The 16982-nt window shown below is 49.7% G+C and overlaps 1 protein-coding gene across 6 annotated transcripts in view; it reads right to left on the bottom strand.

The window, feature by feature from the left end:
• Positions 1–14919, bottom strand: part of DAZAP1 (DAZ associated protein 1) — a 63250-nt gene extending 48331 nt beyond the window's left edge. For 3 of the 6 annotated variants that reach the window (XR_008316849.1, XR_008316850.1, XM_053299246.1), the window contains exon 1: positions 14481–14917. Coding sequence is in view for 3 of the 6 variants with exons in the window: in XM_053299246.1 (XP_053155221.1) it covers positions 14481–14512 (32 nt within the window). In the remaining 3 variants the exon portion in view is untranslated. Of the gene's footprint in view, positions 1–13854; positions 13874–14480 lie in introns of those variants that run through there. The other 3 variants (XM_053299250.1, XM_053299247.1, XM_053299251.1) reach the window with 3 other exon arrangements.
• Positions 14920–16982: the final 2063 nt, after the last annotated feature.

The raw sequence follows: 16982 nt of genomic DNA, 5'->3' as shown, positions 1-16982 counted from the left end.
GATTCTTGCACGCCTGCTTGGTAAAGGCCGCACAATGCAGACAAGAGCCAACTCTATGGGTTTCACCCAAGCAGGAAAGGCAGAGTTTGTGGCCATTGGTCGAAGAGATTTTAGATTTGCAGTGACCACACTGCTTAAAGTTTGTAGTCTTTGCCATAGGCCGAAGAAGGTACTGAAGAAAAAACGGAGGAAAAGAAGCCGTAGCACGCCGGGCCCGAAGGCCACGATGGGACAGAAAAACGAAACTTGGGGGGGGGGGGAGGTACCGGGGAAGAAATAAAAAAGCTAACGAAGGGGAGTACTGAACAGAAAATTAGGGAGGAAAGGGTGATAAAGCAGTACTTAGCAAAGATCTAGCAAGGAGCTGCTCAATGATGTGTCAACATAAGAACATAAGAACAGCCCTGCTGGATCAGGCCCAAGGCCCATTTAGTCCAGCATCCTGTTTCGCACAGTGGCCCAGCAGATGCCGCTGGAAGCCACAGACAGGAGTTGAGGGCGTGCCCTCTCACCTGCCATTACTCGCCTGCAACTGGTACTTAGAGGCATCCTGCCTTTGAGGCTGGAGGCGGCCCACAGCCCTCCAACTAGCCCTTCGATCGCGGAAGGAAGCCCGCACAGCCGCCTATAACCAAGGGGGCAGGGTTACCGCCAAAAGTTAAGAACTCTAGATTGGAAGCTCCAATGTGGTCTCTGCACAGGCGCAAAGCCCATTCGTGTAAAGCACAGAGACCACGTCGAAGAACCAACAAACTTTATACCAAGTCAGACAACTGGTCCATCTAGCTTAATATTGTCTACTGACTGTCAGCAGATCCCCAGCATGTCAGGCAGGGGTCTTTCTCTATTCAGAGATGCTACTATGGATTGAATCTGGTGCCTTCTGCATGACATTGAGCCATGGTCCCATCCAGTGTGTTCTCTAATTCTTTTCATCTGTATGTGGAATGAGTTTTGTTCTGGGTGGCAGTATCATGGCAGTGTGGGCACCCACACATTCAGAGTGGGGCCTTCCTGATTCAACCTGAGCAGGATCTAAAATGAACTGAGTGGACATAAACCATGCAAATGCACACAATGGCCTTAGAGGAAATTCTGATCCCATCCCTAATTTGAGAACCGCTCATACCATCACTCACATATTGTGCATGGCTTCGTCCCAGTTGGAAGGACAACATGTGAAGCTCCCCGCAACCAGTTAAGACAGAACATAAGAACAACCCTGCTGGATCAGGCCCAGGGCTCATCTAGTCCAGCATCCTGTTTCACACAATGGCCCACCAGATGCCACTGGAAGCCTACAGGCAGGAGTTGAAAGGGGCATGCCCTCTCTCCTGCTGTGATTCCCCTGCAACTGGGACTCAGAGGCATCCTGCCTCTGAGGCTGGAGGTGGCCTATAGACCTCCGACTAGTAGCTGTTGATAGACCTCTCCTCCATGAAGTTATCCAAATCCTTCTTAAAGCCATCCAGGTTGTTGGCTGTCATCACATCTTGTGGCAGAGAATTCCACAAGTTGATGATGCGTTGTGTGAAAAAGTACCTCAGTTTGCTGGTCCTAAATTTTCTGGCAATCAATTTCATGGGATGACCCTGGTTCTAGTGTTATGTGAGAGGAAGAAGAATCTCTCTCTATCCACTTTCTCCACATCATGCATGATTGTATAGACCTCTATCATGTCTCCCCACAGCTGTCTTAAAAACTAAGAAGCCCCAGGTGTTGTAGCCTTGCCTCATAAGGAAGGTGCTCCAGGCCCCTGATCATCTTGGTTGCCCTCTTCTGTACCTTTTCCAGATCTACAAATGTCCCTTTTTAGATGTAGGGACCAGAATTGTACGCAGTATTCCAGGAGCTAATATGTTAAGCAGCCACCAGCCAAAATTAAACATTCTGCCACAGAAAGGTATCTTGCAGTTTAGATTATTTCCTGCCTAAACTTCCCTCAGCTACAGCTGAATGTTTAATACTACCTAGTTTTCTCCCTATCTGGGGGCGGGGAGAGAAGTTCATTCCTCCAATAAGGAACTTAGCAATAATAATTCCTGTTTAAATCCCATTCCTCTGCTTTAAAGAACTATACCACATTCACATCAGTTTGGATACAGTGACATCTGACATGTCTGGGTTTTTTAAAACATCCATGCTTGAAGAATTCTGTCTAACCACAAAGCTCACTCATAATTCTCACCACCATCTGGTACAATACAGAGATTGCTCCATAGGACCAGTGGTATGATCCACAACCATTAAACTACTGGCAAGCACAGACATGTGTTCCATATTGGCAAGCCATTCCCAGTCCCTTTGCTATGATCCCCTAGCTGGGCTGGATGTGTGAGGACGCTGGAGGGAAGTGTACGCGTGCACACATGCCCTCAGAGGTAAGATCACCAGTCTAAAGGATATATGAACCACCATCACTGGAATGGTTGTGGGGAGAGAGAATTACTGTATAAGAGAGGGAAACCCACAAACCAGAGTAGATTCTTCACAACAACCAAGACAATGTTTGAAAGCAATGAAAGGCTTTTCACTTCTCACACCATGTTGTTCTGCGGGATGAGATACCTAGATCAAATTGGATTCATTTTTCTTTGCATCAAGAGAGAAGAGTAGTTTTTGCAGGAGGAAAAATTGAGCTGTGGAGGTTACTGCAGAAGTGTATCCCAGGAGATCTCTCCAAAAAAAATCATCAACATCAATTCTGGGGAGCCACATGGGGTGATGTAATAAGCAGGTGTTCCTGGGAAGAGACAGGATCCTTTTGGCAGCAGATAAACAAGCCAGCTCTATTTAAAAGCTCAGTTCTTCTTGTTAGCACTAACTCAACACCTGCCAGTTTACATTTAGAACCAACTTGGCCTTCCCCAGAACTGCGTTCAGATGAACACGTGCAACTTGAGGCAAACAAGCTCTGCAGGGAGAACTCAGGAGTCAGGGGACCCTATCACACTGGGGCTCCAGAGACATTTGCAAGCTACACTCTGAAGCCCTCACAACAGAGCTAGGCAGCTATGAAGCACCACATTTGGATGCCTTGCAGATAAAGCTACCAGGGGATCCAAGTTCTCCTTTCGAAGTCACCTAGTCAACAGGATGCTGCGAATGAGTGACTGAAAATTACAGACTGTAACCAGGCCAAGGCGAGGCAAAAGCACCAATACAGAAGAGGCCTCCCAGCTGGCAAACAAGCGATTAGAGAATCCCTATACACAATGAGCTGATTAACCCCACAGGTGGGGGAGCCAGGTGGATGGTAGGAGAGGCTGAAAGGAAACTTAAGCACCATGAAAACATCTCTTTGTGCATGTTGCTTCTCCAGCAAAGCCAAATGCTTTTGAAACAGCACAAAGACATTCCAGTTAAACAGACTGAAGCCAGAAACATTTGCTCCTGGACATTCAGCAAACAAGCAAATGTTGAACTATGTAATTTTCATCAGTTCTCATAAAGTGCTCAGCTTTATTTAGAACAAAAACGTTTTTTAAAAGAGTGTTATGATTTAGATAGGCACATTTTTTAGTATACACCCATTTGATCTGCAGGCTGCATTTTCTAACACACAAGCTTTTCTGGCCAGCTAGAAGATAACAAGTTAAAGAGAGGAATGGGACCATAAAGAGTAGAATACTATTCATAGTAATTATCAGGAATATTTATATACCGCTGTTCAGCAAAATTCAAAATGGCTTACACAGCAAATGGAACAAGAAAATGAGAAAGATGGCCATGCCAAAATTACTTAAATACATAATGGTGGGATGGGGAGGCATAGAAGCCTGATCCACTGAAACAAGAGCTGGCAATTGCTATTGTTAACCGCCCAGCGATGAAAGTTTGGGGCGGTATACAAATTTGATAAATAAATAAATAAATAAATAAATAAATAAAGGAGCTCTGTGGAACTGTGGCCCAGGGTGGACAGGGATGGGCAATGCAGCACCCCACTTTTCTCCACCCTGTCCAATGCTCATGGTCCCACAGCAGAGGCCATAATCAGCTTTCCCTCTAAGGTATGTGCATGTTGTGCGCTCACAAGTTTTTGGATGTCCACTCAGTTAGTTTTAGATCCTGCTCAGGATGAATCAGGAAAGCCCCATTCTGAATACACATGCTCGCACACTGCGATACTGCTCCCCAGAACAAAACTCATTCCGCACAAAGATGGAACATGGGTCATAATGCTGCAGCTTCAGCTATGGCTGGAATATCCCATGACCACTATGCCTGCCTGCAATTCACTTAGCAGAGGGAAGCAGGAGCTTTGTCTCCAAGTCCACCTACCCCAAAACAACAAGACGACCGAAGAACACCTCCCAGTGAAGGAGAACCCTTCACTTCATTTCTATTATTTTCAAGAAATCATGAGATAAAAAGAGTGCCACCTTCTCCACCCTCCTGGAGGACTAAAGGCTTTGTCTTGTCAGCTTGATCCAGAAGCAAATGGATCTACTCCACAAGGAAGGCTGCACAAGAGACCAGCAGTGGCATCGTGAATTTAATTAGATCAAGTGCCACCAGGAAGGCAGGAGCAGCGAACTCCCCCTAATGAAGGCAGTGCTAGCAACAAGGGGGCAGGGCAAGAAACCCAGCATTCTTCTCCACCAGCTGCAGGACCCTCCCCACTGGGAGCTGCAAAACAATCTTTTTGAATGAAGAAGTCATAAGAAAAATGGCAAGAGCCCTGCTGGATCAGGTCAAAGGCCCACCAACTCCAACATCCTGCTCCCCACAGCATCCAGAGAGATGTCTCTGAGCATGCCTTGACCAATTTTCTTTGGATCCAGGATCCTGCCCCCCAAATTAGCAGCCAGAAAATGAACTCTTGACCAAATTACTGGACTTAATGGGGCTGTCTGGGACAAATATATTAATATTAGTAAACTACCTCTAAATAGCCTAGAGTAGGTGCCATGGTTAAGTTTCTAGGCACCATGGCTCACTGGGATGTGTCAAGCCCTGCCTCTGGGAGTGCTGGGGCATGAAGGCAGATAACCCTCCCCTGCTACTGCACCCAGCAACTGAGGTAGATTGCTTCGGGCCCATGGAGGCTCCACATCACCATGCCTGCTTATCACTGACTACTAGTCCTCTCCTCCTCCATGATGTCACCTTCAAAAGGGAGTCAGATAACTAAGCCTCTTCACTTACTGTCACCACATCCTGTGGAGGCAAATTCCATCCATTAATTGTGCACGGTGTGAGGGAAGCTGTTTTTTGTCCAAGCAAAATCTCCTGCCAAGCTGTTTCATTGGATGACCCCGGCATCTTGTGTTAGGAGAAGGGGAGAAAAACTCCACACGTGCCTGATTTTGTAAACCTCACTCATGTCCTACTCCCTGCCCATAACTCAGTTTCCTTTCCCCTCAACTAAAGCAGCTCCAGGCACTGTTGCCTTTTCTCATAGGGATGATGCTTTAGCTCCCCAGTAGCTTTGGCTTCTGCATGATTTCCAGCTCAAACCAATCCAATCCAAAGGCAATTACAACACATATAGGGCAGAGAAAGCAAGGTGTTCTTCTTCAGTAGAAGGCAATGTCCAAGTGAGGTGGCAATTAGCATTTCTCAAGAAGTTTGACTGTGCTCACAAAGACCTGAATTGAGACTGCGTGTTTCTATCTTATTACAGTGCTGACGCATAATCAACTTGTGGAATTCTTCGCCACAAGATGTGGTGACAGCCAACAACCTGGATAGCTTTAAGAGGGCTGTGGGCCACCTCCAGCCTCAAAGGCAGGATGCCTCTGAGTACCAATTGCAGGGGAGTAACAGCAGGAGAGGGGGCATGCCCTCAACTCCTGCCTGTAGGCTTCCAGCAGCATCTGGTTGGCCACAGTGTGAAACAGGATGCTGGACTGGATGGGCCTTGGGCCTGCTCCAACAGGGCTGTTATGTTCTTTATGATTAACTTAAACTGAGCTAGGATTGTATCATCAACAGTTACCAAAGTTGTGAATTGCCTTAGCATAGGATGCATCACAAACTGTGCTTCTTGCATTTCATTGGCTACTTTGCTCTACACCCATGCATTTGTTTCTTCCTCTGAGCTCCATGAAAGCTTATGCTACAATAAACTGGTTAGTCTTTAAGGTGCCACAGGAAGTCTTTGTTTTTATGGGTCTTTTTCTTGAGTCCTAGTCCTAAAGGTTGGCATGAGGCCTAGCAGCAGAAGTTGACTTTTCCAGCCTGAAGAATCCAGTGATCAGAATGGAGATCAGGTCTACCAATGGCTATGGGCTATCTCTGGGTTCAGAGGTGGGATGCAAGGGACCAACAGTGGTGGTGGTGCACTGTTTCATCTCCTGCTTGTGGGCTTCTTGAAGGCATCTGATGAGGCACTGTGGGAAACAAGATGCTGGACTAGATGGGCTCTGGGCCTGATCCAGCAGGGCTCTTCTTATGTTAATGAGAGGGGGGAAACACAGGAGAGGAAGGAGTGAGTGAGTGAGCGTGTGTAGAATGCCTGCTTCAGAACTCTGATTCTATGACTGGCAAAACTGACATGCTACAAAAATCCCTTTAAAAACTCTTCACTCTGAAAGTGCAAGAGCAAAAACATGACACACACTTCCGCGAGCACACAGTTTCAGTTCGCTTTAATCATGCACAGAGAGTGCCTACCGCTGAGGGTTGCTTGGGGACACGGTTAGCCAGGCCTCAGATTAAAAGACATTACCAGCACTATCACCAAGACAAGATTCTGGCACTCTGGCCTCCCACTGCATCGTGAGCTGGGCTCAAAGCAGTGGCACAGGCTCTGACGTGCAAGTTCAAGGAACACTGAAACACAGCCTGTTTGTCAGTGATGAAAGGCAGCGGGGAGAAGACAATGTGTCTGGCACCCAGGGCCCAGTTGGGCTGCTACTTATCTGCATCCCTCAGATGCATATGATTAGCAGAACCTACATACAGCAGAGAGCAGGTGCCAAGCTACAGACTGCTGATAGGATGCACTTGTTCTCCAGGGCCAGAATAACTGAGGCATGCCGGTGCTAATAATTCCTTTGACATGTGACAGCAAAGTCCTTTCCAATCCTAATTTGTTCTCCGCAACAATTCTGCAAGGCAGATCATTAATATTCCCATTTTCCATAAAACTGCAGATACACAAGGCTTAAGCTCTGCAACTTGCACAAGGTCAGCTGATGAAAACTGAAGATCACAGGAGAGGAAGAACTGTGAATGTGGAATGAGTTTTACTCCTCTCCAATTGTCCTTTGGCATTTTCTGCATCACTCCACCTTTCCCTCATTTAAGGCAACCAACAAAAATGTAGATTCACAGAACTCAATTAAAATGACTATGAAATACAAAAAGAGTAACTGTTTCCTAAGCCATGGTCTCTCTGCAAAGAGGAGGGGCTACTCAAAAATCTTCTTAAAAAGAGTAAGAGCTGGAGATACAAAATGCGCACAGAGGCAAAAAGACAAACACAGCAGACATGGGCTGTTAACACTTTTCAGCAGGTGTGCACACTATTCTTAGTGGTCCTAATGTTCACTTGTGACTTGTGTCACTTGGTTGCTCAGATGCATGCATTTCTGATACATCATGCAGCAGTTGGACTGCAGGGGTTTTCTGCTCTCAGTGGCCATTTCAGGCTCCCAGCTTCATTCTACATATTTCTAGCCACCTTGTCAAATATTCAGGCAAAGAAAAAAAAACGGCAGGGTTTCCCGAGGTCAAGCAGAGCAGCTGTATGTAAATAAAGTGTTGCTATTTATACTCAGTTCTATAGATTGCCACAAGACAGTTTTGGCCTTTGGCTTTGTGATAGATGGATTCTGGTACACTGAGCAAATGTAGAATGAACCAACACTCCAGCCCAAGGAGCAGAGCGTGAAGAAGCAAGGGCCATGAGAGCAGTCTATCCTGCACCAACCATTCCAGAAGCCTCTCATCTGTCAGCCACCAACCTCTGCCACCCACCTGTTTTACCTGCAGCTCACCAGCCAGACAGTGCAATTTTCTTTGCAGCCCACATCCCTTTTAAGCTTGGTAGGAAACCTGGTCTGTTTGTGGTCTTGTTTTAACTGAGCATGCTTTCCTCAATGCTAGGGCAAAGGTAGCCCAGAAAAATCCAAGGTCCCCAGCCATGGGCCTCCAGATGATGTTGAACTACTTCAATGGGCTTTGGCTGCTGTGGCTAAGGATGATGGGAGTTCCAATGATATCAGGGGAGCCAAGGATGGGCACCCCTGGCTTACAGACTAGGCCCCAAACCCTCCACACCAAACACTGAACTCATTAGGATTACTCCAGGATAAATTGTCCAAATGCCCATCAAAACGTTTCAACAAATCAGATGCACTAAGGACACAATCCTACGCCTACATACTTCTGAATGAGCTTGCAGGGGGTCTGGCTGCACAGCCTCTTCCTTTGCTCTGTACACCTTGTGTCATTTTCACTCAGGGTGCTTGTATACAGTCGCTATTGTATAGTGATTTTGCTTGCCAAACACCTGACTGGACAGTTTTCCCTGTTTTGTTTTTTTTAAACACACACTGGGATGGTTCAGATGTTAATGCCAAGCTAGTTGTGAGAATGAGAACAAGCCTTCACGAAGCTTTGTACTTGTGTACTCTTCTCTCTCACAAGAGAGAGAAAGAGCAATTCCATCCCATCTTTCCTGGTTTGTCACAAACTACAGCAAGACGTTTCATCCAAACCAAGAAACTACAATTTAAACTGCTGTTCATGAGGTGGGGTGGGAGGTCTGGAGGCTACTTCCCACAAACACCAGAACTCTTGGCATTGTATCTGAACTAGCCCGTTGTTTGCACTTTGCATTCTGCTTTATGACAGGAAGCAAACACTCTCATAACTGCACAGATCCAGGCTTATAAGGTTTAAACAAATAGTTACACATAATTGTGGCCAAAATTCACATTCTGCCAGCTTCAGACTCCTATTTGCTATGAGATGTGAGATACCATCCAAACTCCCAGAACTGATAGCACAGAGCCCAGAAGTATCCAATATATTCAACCATGTGACCAGCATTAACAGTTAACTGGTTGCACCTTTAAACTAGTTGCAGCTTTAACCGTTTTATTACTAGTTGTCAGCAGAATTTTGCTCTTGTTATGATGCAAAGGAAAGATTGCTTGAGATCTCGTAGATGACAGGCTAGGAAAACCAGGCTTACAATGCAACAATAAAAGTGTTATTTTATTTACCACACAAAAAAAATACCCCAAACCCTACCTTAACTATCCATAAGCATCCATTTTAATCATGTGTAGCCTTAAAAACACTCCAAAGTGTTGTAAACCTTTTCTGCTATTTCACTTAACGGATATTCTTACTGACCATAGACTACTCAACAAGCCTGGAGTAAATCAGTTAAATATTTATCCCAGCTGCTGCAGCCCATTTAACTTCAAATGAATCAGAACATCCTATGTTCTAGTGGTGTGTCCGAACCGGTCCGGCAGCCATTCCAAAGAATGGCCGAACTGCCGGACCGGTCCGGCCCTGCCTGGTTCGGGTCCGGGTGGGGGGTATGTCTTTAAGGGCGGGGAGGGCTTGCTTAGCCCTCCCGCCTCCTTGCCCCCGCCAGCGCCCGTATTGTACTGTATAGGGGCGCTGGAAACCAGCCGCCCCCCCCTGCCGCCGCGGCAGCGAAATAACCTCTAAAACCATCCAGCCCTCCCTCCCTCCCAGCTAGCTGCCCGCCCACCCACCCACCCACCCAGTCGCTCACCCAGTCGCTGGATAAAAAGCGAGAGGAGCTCCGGCACAGAGCTCCTCTCGCTTGGAAGGCCTCCAGCAGAATGGTGGCTTGCGCGCGCGCCGCAAACCACGCCGTTCTCCGGAGGCCCGGTCTACCCGGCGGGAAAGGGCCGGGTAGACTGGGCCTCCGATCGCTGGGTAGACCGGGCCTCCGATCGCCGGAGGCCCGGTCTACCCAGCGATCGGAGGCCCGGTCTACCCGGCCCTTTCCCGCCGGGTAGACCGGGCCTCCGATCGCTGGGTAGACCGGGCCTCCGGCGATCGGAGGCCCGGTCTACCCAGCGATCGGAGGCCCAGTCTACCCGGCCCTTTCCCGCCGGGTAGACCGGGCCTCCGGAGAACGGTGTGGTTTGCGGCGCGCGCATGCGCGCGCGCGCAAGCCACCATTCTGCTGGAGGCCTTCCAAGCGAGAGGAGCTCTGTGCCGGAGCTCCTCTCGCTTTTTATCCAGCGACCGGGTGAGCGACTGGGTGGGTGGGTGGGTGGGTGGGCAGCTAGCTGGGAGGGAGGGAGGGCTGGATGGTTTTAGAGGTTATTTCGCCGCCGCCGCAGCGGCGGCGGCGGGGGGGGGGGGCGGCTGGTTTCCAGTTCCCCTATACTGTACAATACGGGCGCTGGCGGGGGCAAGGAGGCGGGAGGGCTAAGCAAGCCCTCCCCGCCCTAAAAACAAGGCCCCCCTTCGGTGCCGGTCCGGACTTCTCCGGACCGTGCACATCCCTACTATGTTCACGCTTCACAGGTCCCTGCCTGAAGGAGTTTACAATCTAAGTTCCTTCAGTGTGGAGGCAGCATGAGGAGGAGGAGGAAAGAGTGACATGGAATAAGCAAAGGAACTTGGAAGTAAACAAAGCAACCAAGACTTTGGCTACCAAAATCATATCCCAGAGAGCAGAAACTTTCCTGCTGCACAGATACCAAAGGTCAAGACGTTATTTAGATGGCATGTTAGCATCCCATTCAAACTTATTACAACATGGTATACCACCACTCTGACATCACAGTGGTTCAGTTTGCATACCCCGCTCCAAGCAGAGACTTGACAGTACAACAGATCTTATGGTCAAGCCATAAAACACTTGCTTCTATTGCAGCTTGAACTTGAATGTTGCTCTCCATTACAGTATAAGGTAAAATCTAAATTTTATACAAATTTGAGGCATGTGTGTTTTCTTATGTATTTTACAAATGCATAGCCCCAAACCTCCACCATATATTCTTACTGCACTGCAGCTAAGGTTTAAAAATATTCTTCCAGCAATGTTCCCATATACTGCAGACATCCTGCTCAACATTAGGAGCACAGTGACTAAGAAGGACGTATACAAAGAAACTCCACCAGTGAGCTATTTTGAGGTTATAGATTAAAAGCATGAAATCCTTTCGAAGGCTTTACAAAAGTTACTCTCCTTCCGCCCCGCTTTTCAAATTCAGCCAGGGCCCGGGTGAAATTGATCTGTAGAAGTCTGCCCAGGAACAAGCAGCATAAAGGCAGCTGCCGAGGCACCCCACAAGGCCTTATCTGCATGTGGCAGGACAGCAGGGGTGTCAGGAGGAGATACACAGAGAATCTTCTTGGCAAGTCTTTAGGCCTCCAGGATAGGCTGTCTTAGCCCCAGAGCCCCAAGGCAAACCATCTCTTTGCCTGCCACCTCTGCACACAAGAGGGGTAAACCCCAGACTTCAAGGAGAGGGGTCATCAGTGTTCTGTCCTGCACAGGGATCCACCCTGTCCACGAGCAGAAGAGCTTCAATACACCCTTCCAGCAGCAAGAGCTCCAGTACTAAGAATTACACAGGGTAACAGCAGCTAGGAGGAAGAGGAATAGAGCAATGTGACCCAAGCCCCTCCCTCAAATGTACAGAGGGCCCTTCACAGAATAACTGAAGCTCCACATACTGTGTAAAAACCAAGACAGACCCAGGAACTGCTGCAGTTTCCCAAGTGTGAAGGATTCCCATATGACCTTGGGCCCCAGCCGCAGATGGGGCAAAGCTGCCAACCAGTCCTGAGTCTTACATTTGTTCCAACAGCTGAAAATCCAAAAACACAGTACCAGAAGCAAGCAGACAAGCATGAGGCCTCCAAGTCTCAGTGACATGAGGAGGAAATGTTTTGTCAAAAAGAGCATGTGTCTTGCTGAATCAGGCCCAAGACCCATCTAGTCCAGCAGCCTGTTTCCAACAGTGGCCCACCAGATGCCTCTGGAAAGCCCACAGGCAAGAGATTAAGGCATGCCCTCTCTACTGCCGTTGCTCCCCTAAAACTGGTATTTAGAGGCAACTTGCCTCTGAGGCTGGAAGTAGTAGCCGTTGATAGACCTATCCTCCGTGAATTCGTCTAAGCAGGGGTATGCACGGAACCACGGAGGCGCAGTCCGGCACTGGGGGGAGCGTGGCTTTAAGGGTGGGGAGGGGTAGTACTTACCCTTCCCGCCGCTTTTCCCCCTCTGGCGCTCGACTTATTAGCAAAGTTTTGGGGGCAGCAGGGTTCCTCCCTGCCGTCCCCGCCCCCATTGTTGTCTTGTAGAAGGAGAAATTGGCGCCACACATGTGCCCGTTGCTGCCACGCGCGCCGCATAAGTCACACGTTGCGTGTGACATATGCGCATGCGTGGCGCCAACTTCTCCTTCTTCAAGACAATGATGGCGGCACGGAGGAACTCTGCCGCTCCAAAAACTTTACTAAGAAGTCGAGCGCCGGAGGGGGGAAAGCGGCGGGAGGGGTAAGTACTACCCCTCCCCGCCCTTAAAGCCACACTCCCCGGCCGGACCAGCTGAATTCCGAACCGGTCCGGAGGCCTCTTACACGGCCCCTGACCGGTTCTGTGCACACTCCTACGTCTAAGCCCCACTTAAAGCCATAAAAGCCAGTGGCCATCACCACATCCTATGGCAGAGAATTCCATTGATTAGTTATGTGCTGTGTGAAAAAGTACTTACTTTGGTTGGTCCTAAATTTCCCAGCAGTAAGTTTCATGGGATGACCCCTACTTCTAGTGTTATCAGAGAAGGAGGAGAGAAAAATCTCTCTCCACACCATGCATGTCTCCTCTGAACTTTCCCTCTTTGCACAAATGACCTGGGCCTTTAAATGCTTAAGAAACCTGACTGGACTCTGCATTCATTGCACAACAGGGAGTTTAATCCCAAACTCATGTATTACTTAAGGAATAGGCTGGAGAGTTCTTCCCAGACAGCCCTGTGCTACCCACACAGAGACATGCATCAACATATGTCCAGATGGGTCTGTTCCTCAACAGCTGCATCACATTCCCACATGTGTGTGTGGGATAAAGGTGGGCAAGGAGAGAACTGCAGCAGAGCCTGGGCGGGAGTCTAATTCCTCAGTCGTGTAAAATGATACAACTTGAAATAAGTGTCGTTCCCATTCCAACCTGCAAGAGAGATTGTTGGTTGCCTGCCTGCCTGCTTGCCCTGGGCATTCCAGTACCAATGCCTCCTCACTCGCCCAGCCCAAGGCTCAATGACAGCTCCTCTCCCCTCTTAATACTTTCAAGAGTCATGATCACCAATACCAATTGCCTTTCCCCCCATCACCACAACAGTCTCCTTCTCACAGGCTCTTGTGCTCCAAAGGAACTCTGCCTCCTCTTCCTCAATAACTGCATATCCCTTCATCCTTATAATATGTGTGTCCCCCGATCTACTCTACCCTACCAAGTGCTCATCTGCAAATCAGCAGCACCTGATCTAGTTCTTCCTCCCATATAAATCACTGAAGAGCAGCACTTCATATAGAACCTCCATGCTGAGAAAAGAGTATTCCACTGAATACCAGTCCAGGAGAACATGAAAAGGCTATTCCCTTCACATCCTCACATGGGGCATCTGGCTGGCCACAATGTGAAGGCAGATGCCGGCCGTAGCAGACCTCTGGTCCTCCTGGATCCTTAGCCATGGTAACTGACTGTAACCTTCACATTCAGAAGCAGTCTAACGCCAAACATGATATGCTGCAGACAAAACAAACAGGAGATGAATACCATCTTCAGGCTTCCGGGTTTCCCAGAGGCTTCCCACTGGCCCCTGTGGAAGTCAAGGTGGCGGGACCAGGCCCACCTTGGTCTGAGCCACCAGGGCTCTTTGAGGTGCTCACCTTTATTATTATTATTATTATTTCAATTTGCCTTCTTCTCTTTGCCTTCATCTCCAAGCCAACCCCACCAAACAGGCGGCCTCGTCCTTCCCACACTTGGCCTCCCTCGTGGCCAACCCCCCCCATCACAGGCCCTCCCATTCATTCCCCCCTAACTCTCCCCCTAAACAAGAATTCTTTTTTTAAAGGGGGAGGGGTGTTAGTCTATACCAGCTTTCCCTCCTACAGCCCCACCTAACTCCTCCTGCCCAAGAACAAGAAGGCAGGCCCTGCCTCCTCACTCTCCCCACAGGACACCCCCCCCCCGGCAAACACCAAGGGCCCCCCTTGCCTCCCTGTCCACCGCTTCGGCCCCCCCAATGCAACCCCCCTCCTCCCTCTATGCTAACCCTCACCCAACAACCCCCCTCCCCCCGAAGCCTCCCCCAAGCACCTCCCCTCCCCCCACGCCTCTTCCTTAGGGCAGAGCCCCCTCCTCCCCGTGCCCCCAAGCAGGCCCTACTCCTCCTCCCCATTCAGAGCCCCCCAGCCCAGCCCAGCATCCCCCGGGAGGCCGCCCAGTGTGTGTGTGGAGGAGCAGGACCCCCTCTCGTGACCCCCACGTGACAGCCCTCCCCCCCTCTCACCCGATCTCGTCGGCGCCCCCCACGCTGTTCATGGCGGCGGCAGCGGCGGGGCCGGCCGGCGCGAGGCTGGGCTGCCCGCCTCCCTTCCCCTCCTCCTCGTTGTCCTCCTCCTCCTCCTCCTCCTTTTCCTGGTCGGGCGGCGGCGGCGGCCTCCCGCGTCGTCGTCGTCCTCCCCTCACGGCGGGCCGCCTGGCTCCTCTTCCGTCTTTACCTCACACAGGAGGGCCCGGCGACAGCAGGCGGGCCTCTCTCGCGTGCATGCGCAGAGCGGCACGCGGCTGCCCTCTCGCCTCTTCGCGGCCGCCCGCCGGGGTGCTGTTGCCAACGGCCGCTCCGGCGACGGCGTCCGCTTCTGCGCCTGCGCGAGGGCACCCGGCCCACCTCGCCTTCACAGAGAGAGAGAGACGCGCTGCCTTGCTCTCTCGCACGCGCGCCTGTGCCGAGCGCGCATGCGCGACCTGCCGACTTGCCCCTCCCTCTTCTTTCCACAACGGTCTGATTGGCTGCTCTTTGCCTTCCCGCCTCCAGCCGCTGCAGTTCCATTGGCTGCTATTTCTCCTCCCGCCTCCCATTGGCTGTTCGTCACCATCCTACCGTGGAAGAGTCATTAACGGCCTCCCCCCCCTTCGCTACACTCTCCACCGCAGCGCTCTCATTGGCTGCTGCCTCCCATCGCAACAGTGTCATTGGCTGAGCTGGGTTTCGGGCAGGGAGGGGCTCCCCCTCCATTGGCTGCTCTTTCTATTCCCTCAGCGTATTGGCTGCTCTTTTTTTTTTTAAGGGAGGAACGAAAGTTCTGAGATGGGGGAAATTCGCACGCGGCATTAGGCGTTGGGGCGCAAGGCGTCATGGGAGTTGTAGTCGATAGTGTTGAAACAGGGCAAGGAAACTTCTTACACAAACAGAATAGTTTTCAAGCCATGATCAACTTTGTTAAAGGAAGAGGCAGATATAGTAGAAGAGAGCCCAGATTGCCAGAAAGCTTCCAACTGCAGCCTTTAAAAGCCTTCTTAGTAGCAGTAAATTATGGTGCCCCAGAGCATGTGCAGAAAATAAAAATCCTCTTTTATCTTCGGATTATTATTATTATTTGTTATTTCTTTTTTAAACTAAATAGGACAGCTCTTAGGCACGTAATTTTTAGAATAAAAGAACAACAAATTTTTTTAATGCACCAAGGAGGTTATTCTTTAAAAACAAAAAACAAATAGCATGCTATTATAATTGAATGGAGCATAAATGTATTGAAGCCAACACTACATATATTATAACTCCTGATTTATTGATTGTAAACATAAAAGGCAGCGGGGTGGGTGGCGGGGTTGGAAGAACCAGGCTGTTGGATTGGATCTCTCTGGGTCTGATCCAGTGCATAGTTTCCCAGTGTGTGGTATGTCACCATCCCAGACACAATTAGGAGCTACAGGACAAAGTGAGAGGGGGGGGGGGAAGCCCAGCAAGCAGGGCTGTGTTTGCTGCTGGTTATTGCCTAAAATGAGTCACTTTCACCCTTCCCTCTTCCTCCTCTGTCTTTCCCCTTCCGTCTTTCCCCTTTCAAAATGATGGCAAATTTCCCAACAACCACCATTTGGGATGCTGCACTTTGCCCAGCAGCACGTTCAGCCTTCCTCACTTTGGGCGGCATCACCTTTTTAGCCCAGGCAGGCACACACACTCCTGTTGTGCCCCTTCCTCTGGTGTAAAAAGGAGGCCAACCTAGAACATAAGGACAGCCCTGCTGCTGGATCAAGCCCAAGGAGGCCCATCTCGTCCAGCCACCTGTTTCGCACAGTGGCCCACCAGATGCCGCTGGAAGCCTACAGGCAGGAGTTGAAAGGGGCCTGCCCTCCCTCCTGCTGTTAACCCCATCAGGTTAGATCAGACATTTTCATCTCATGGCCCTAGAGACACACAGCCCTTCTTCCGAGATATGGCACACTGCACTATAAATATCAAACCCATTAGGAAATTGAAGTGATGCCTACTTATTTCCGAAGGGGACTGCTGGACCCCTCTTTATTTAGCAGGCGGAGAGCAGCCGTCCCTCTCCAGCCCCAACACAGCATCCCTCCAGTGACTGTGTGTTGCTGCTGGTGTCTACCTCGTGTTTCTTTTTGAACTGTGAACCCTTCGGGACAGGGGACCATCTTTATTTCTTTTTCTTTTAAACCCATTTGAGCGCCCTCATTGGAAAGCGGCCCATCGATGTTTGTCGCCGTCCTTGCCGATGTCTGCCTTTGGTTTCTTTTCAGACAGTGAGCTCTTGGGGGCCAGAGAACCATCTTATCTTATGCATTTCTTATTTCTCTTTCCAGGTAAAGCCCTTTGAGCCCTTTCCCCAAAAAGCAGCATATAAATATTTGTCACAGGAGATGCTACTTAAAAGACTGAGACGCAGGGATCCAAGGGAAGGCGATCCTTACACGGCAGGGCAAGAAGAGTCTGATGGGGAGTAGCAGTTCTGCTCGGGATGTTTTTCTCCAGCAGGTGTCCCTTGTCCTG

This window comes from Hemicordylus capensis, chromosome 2 (genome assembly GCF_027244095.1).
Source record: "Hemicordylus capensis ecotype Gifberg chromosome 2, rHemCap1.1.pri, whole genome shotgun sequence".
NCBI classification, from domain to species: domain Eukaryota; kingdom Metazoa; phylum Chordata; class Lepidosauria; order Squamata; family Cordylidae; genus Hemicordylus; species Hemicordylus capensis.
This window is presented reverse-complemented; position numbering and strand designations above follow the sequence as displayed.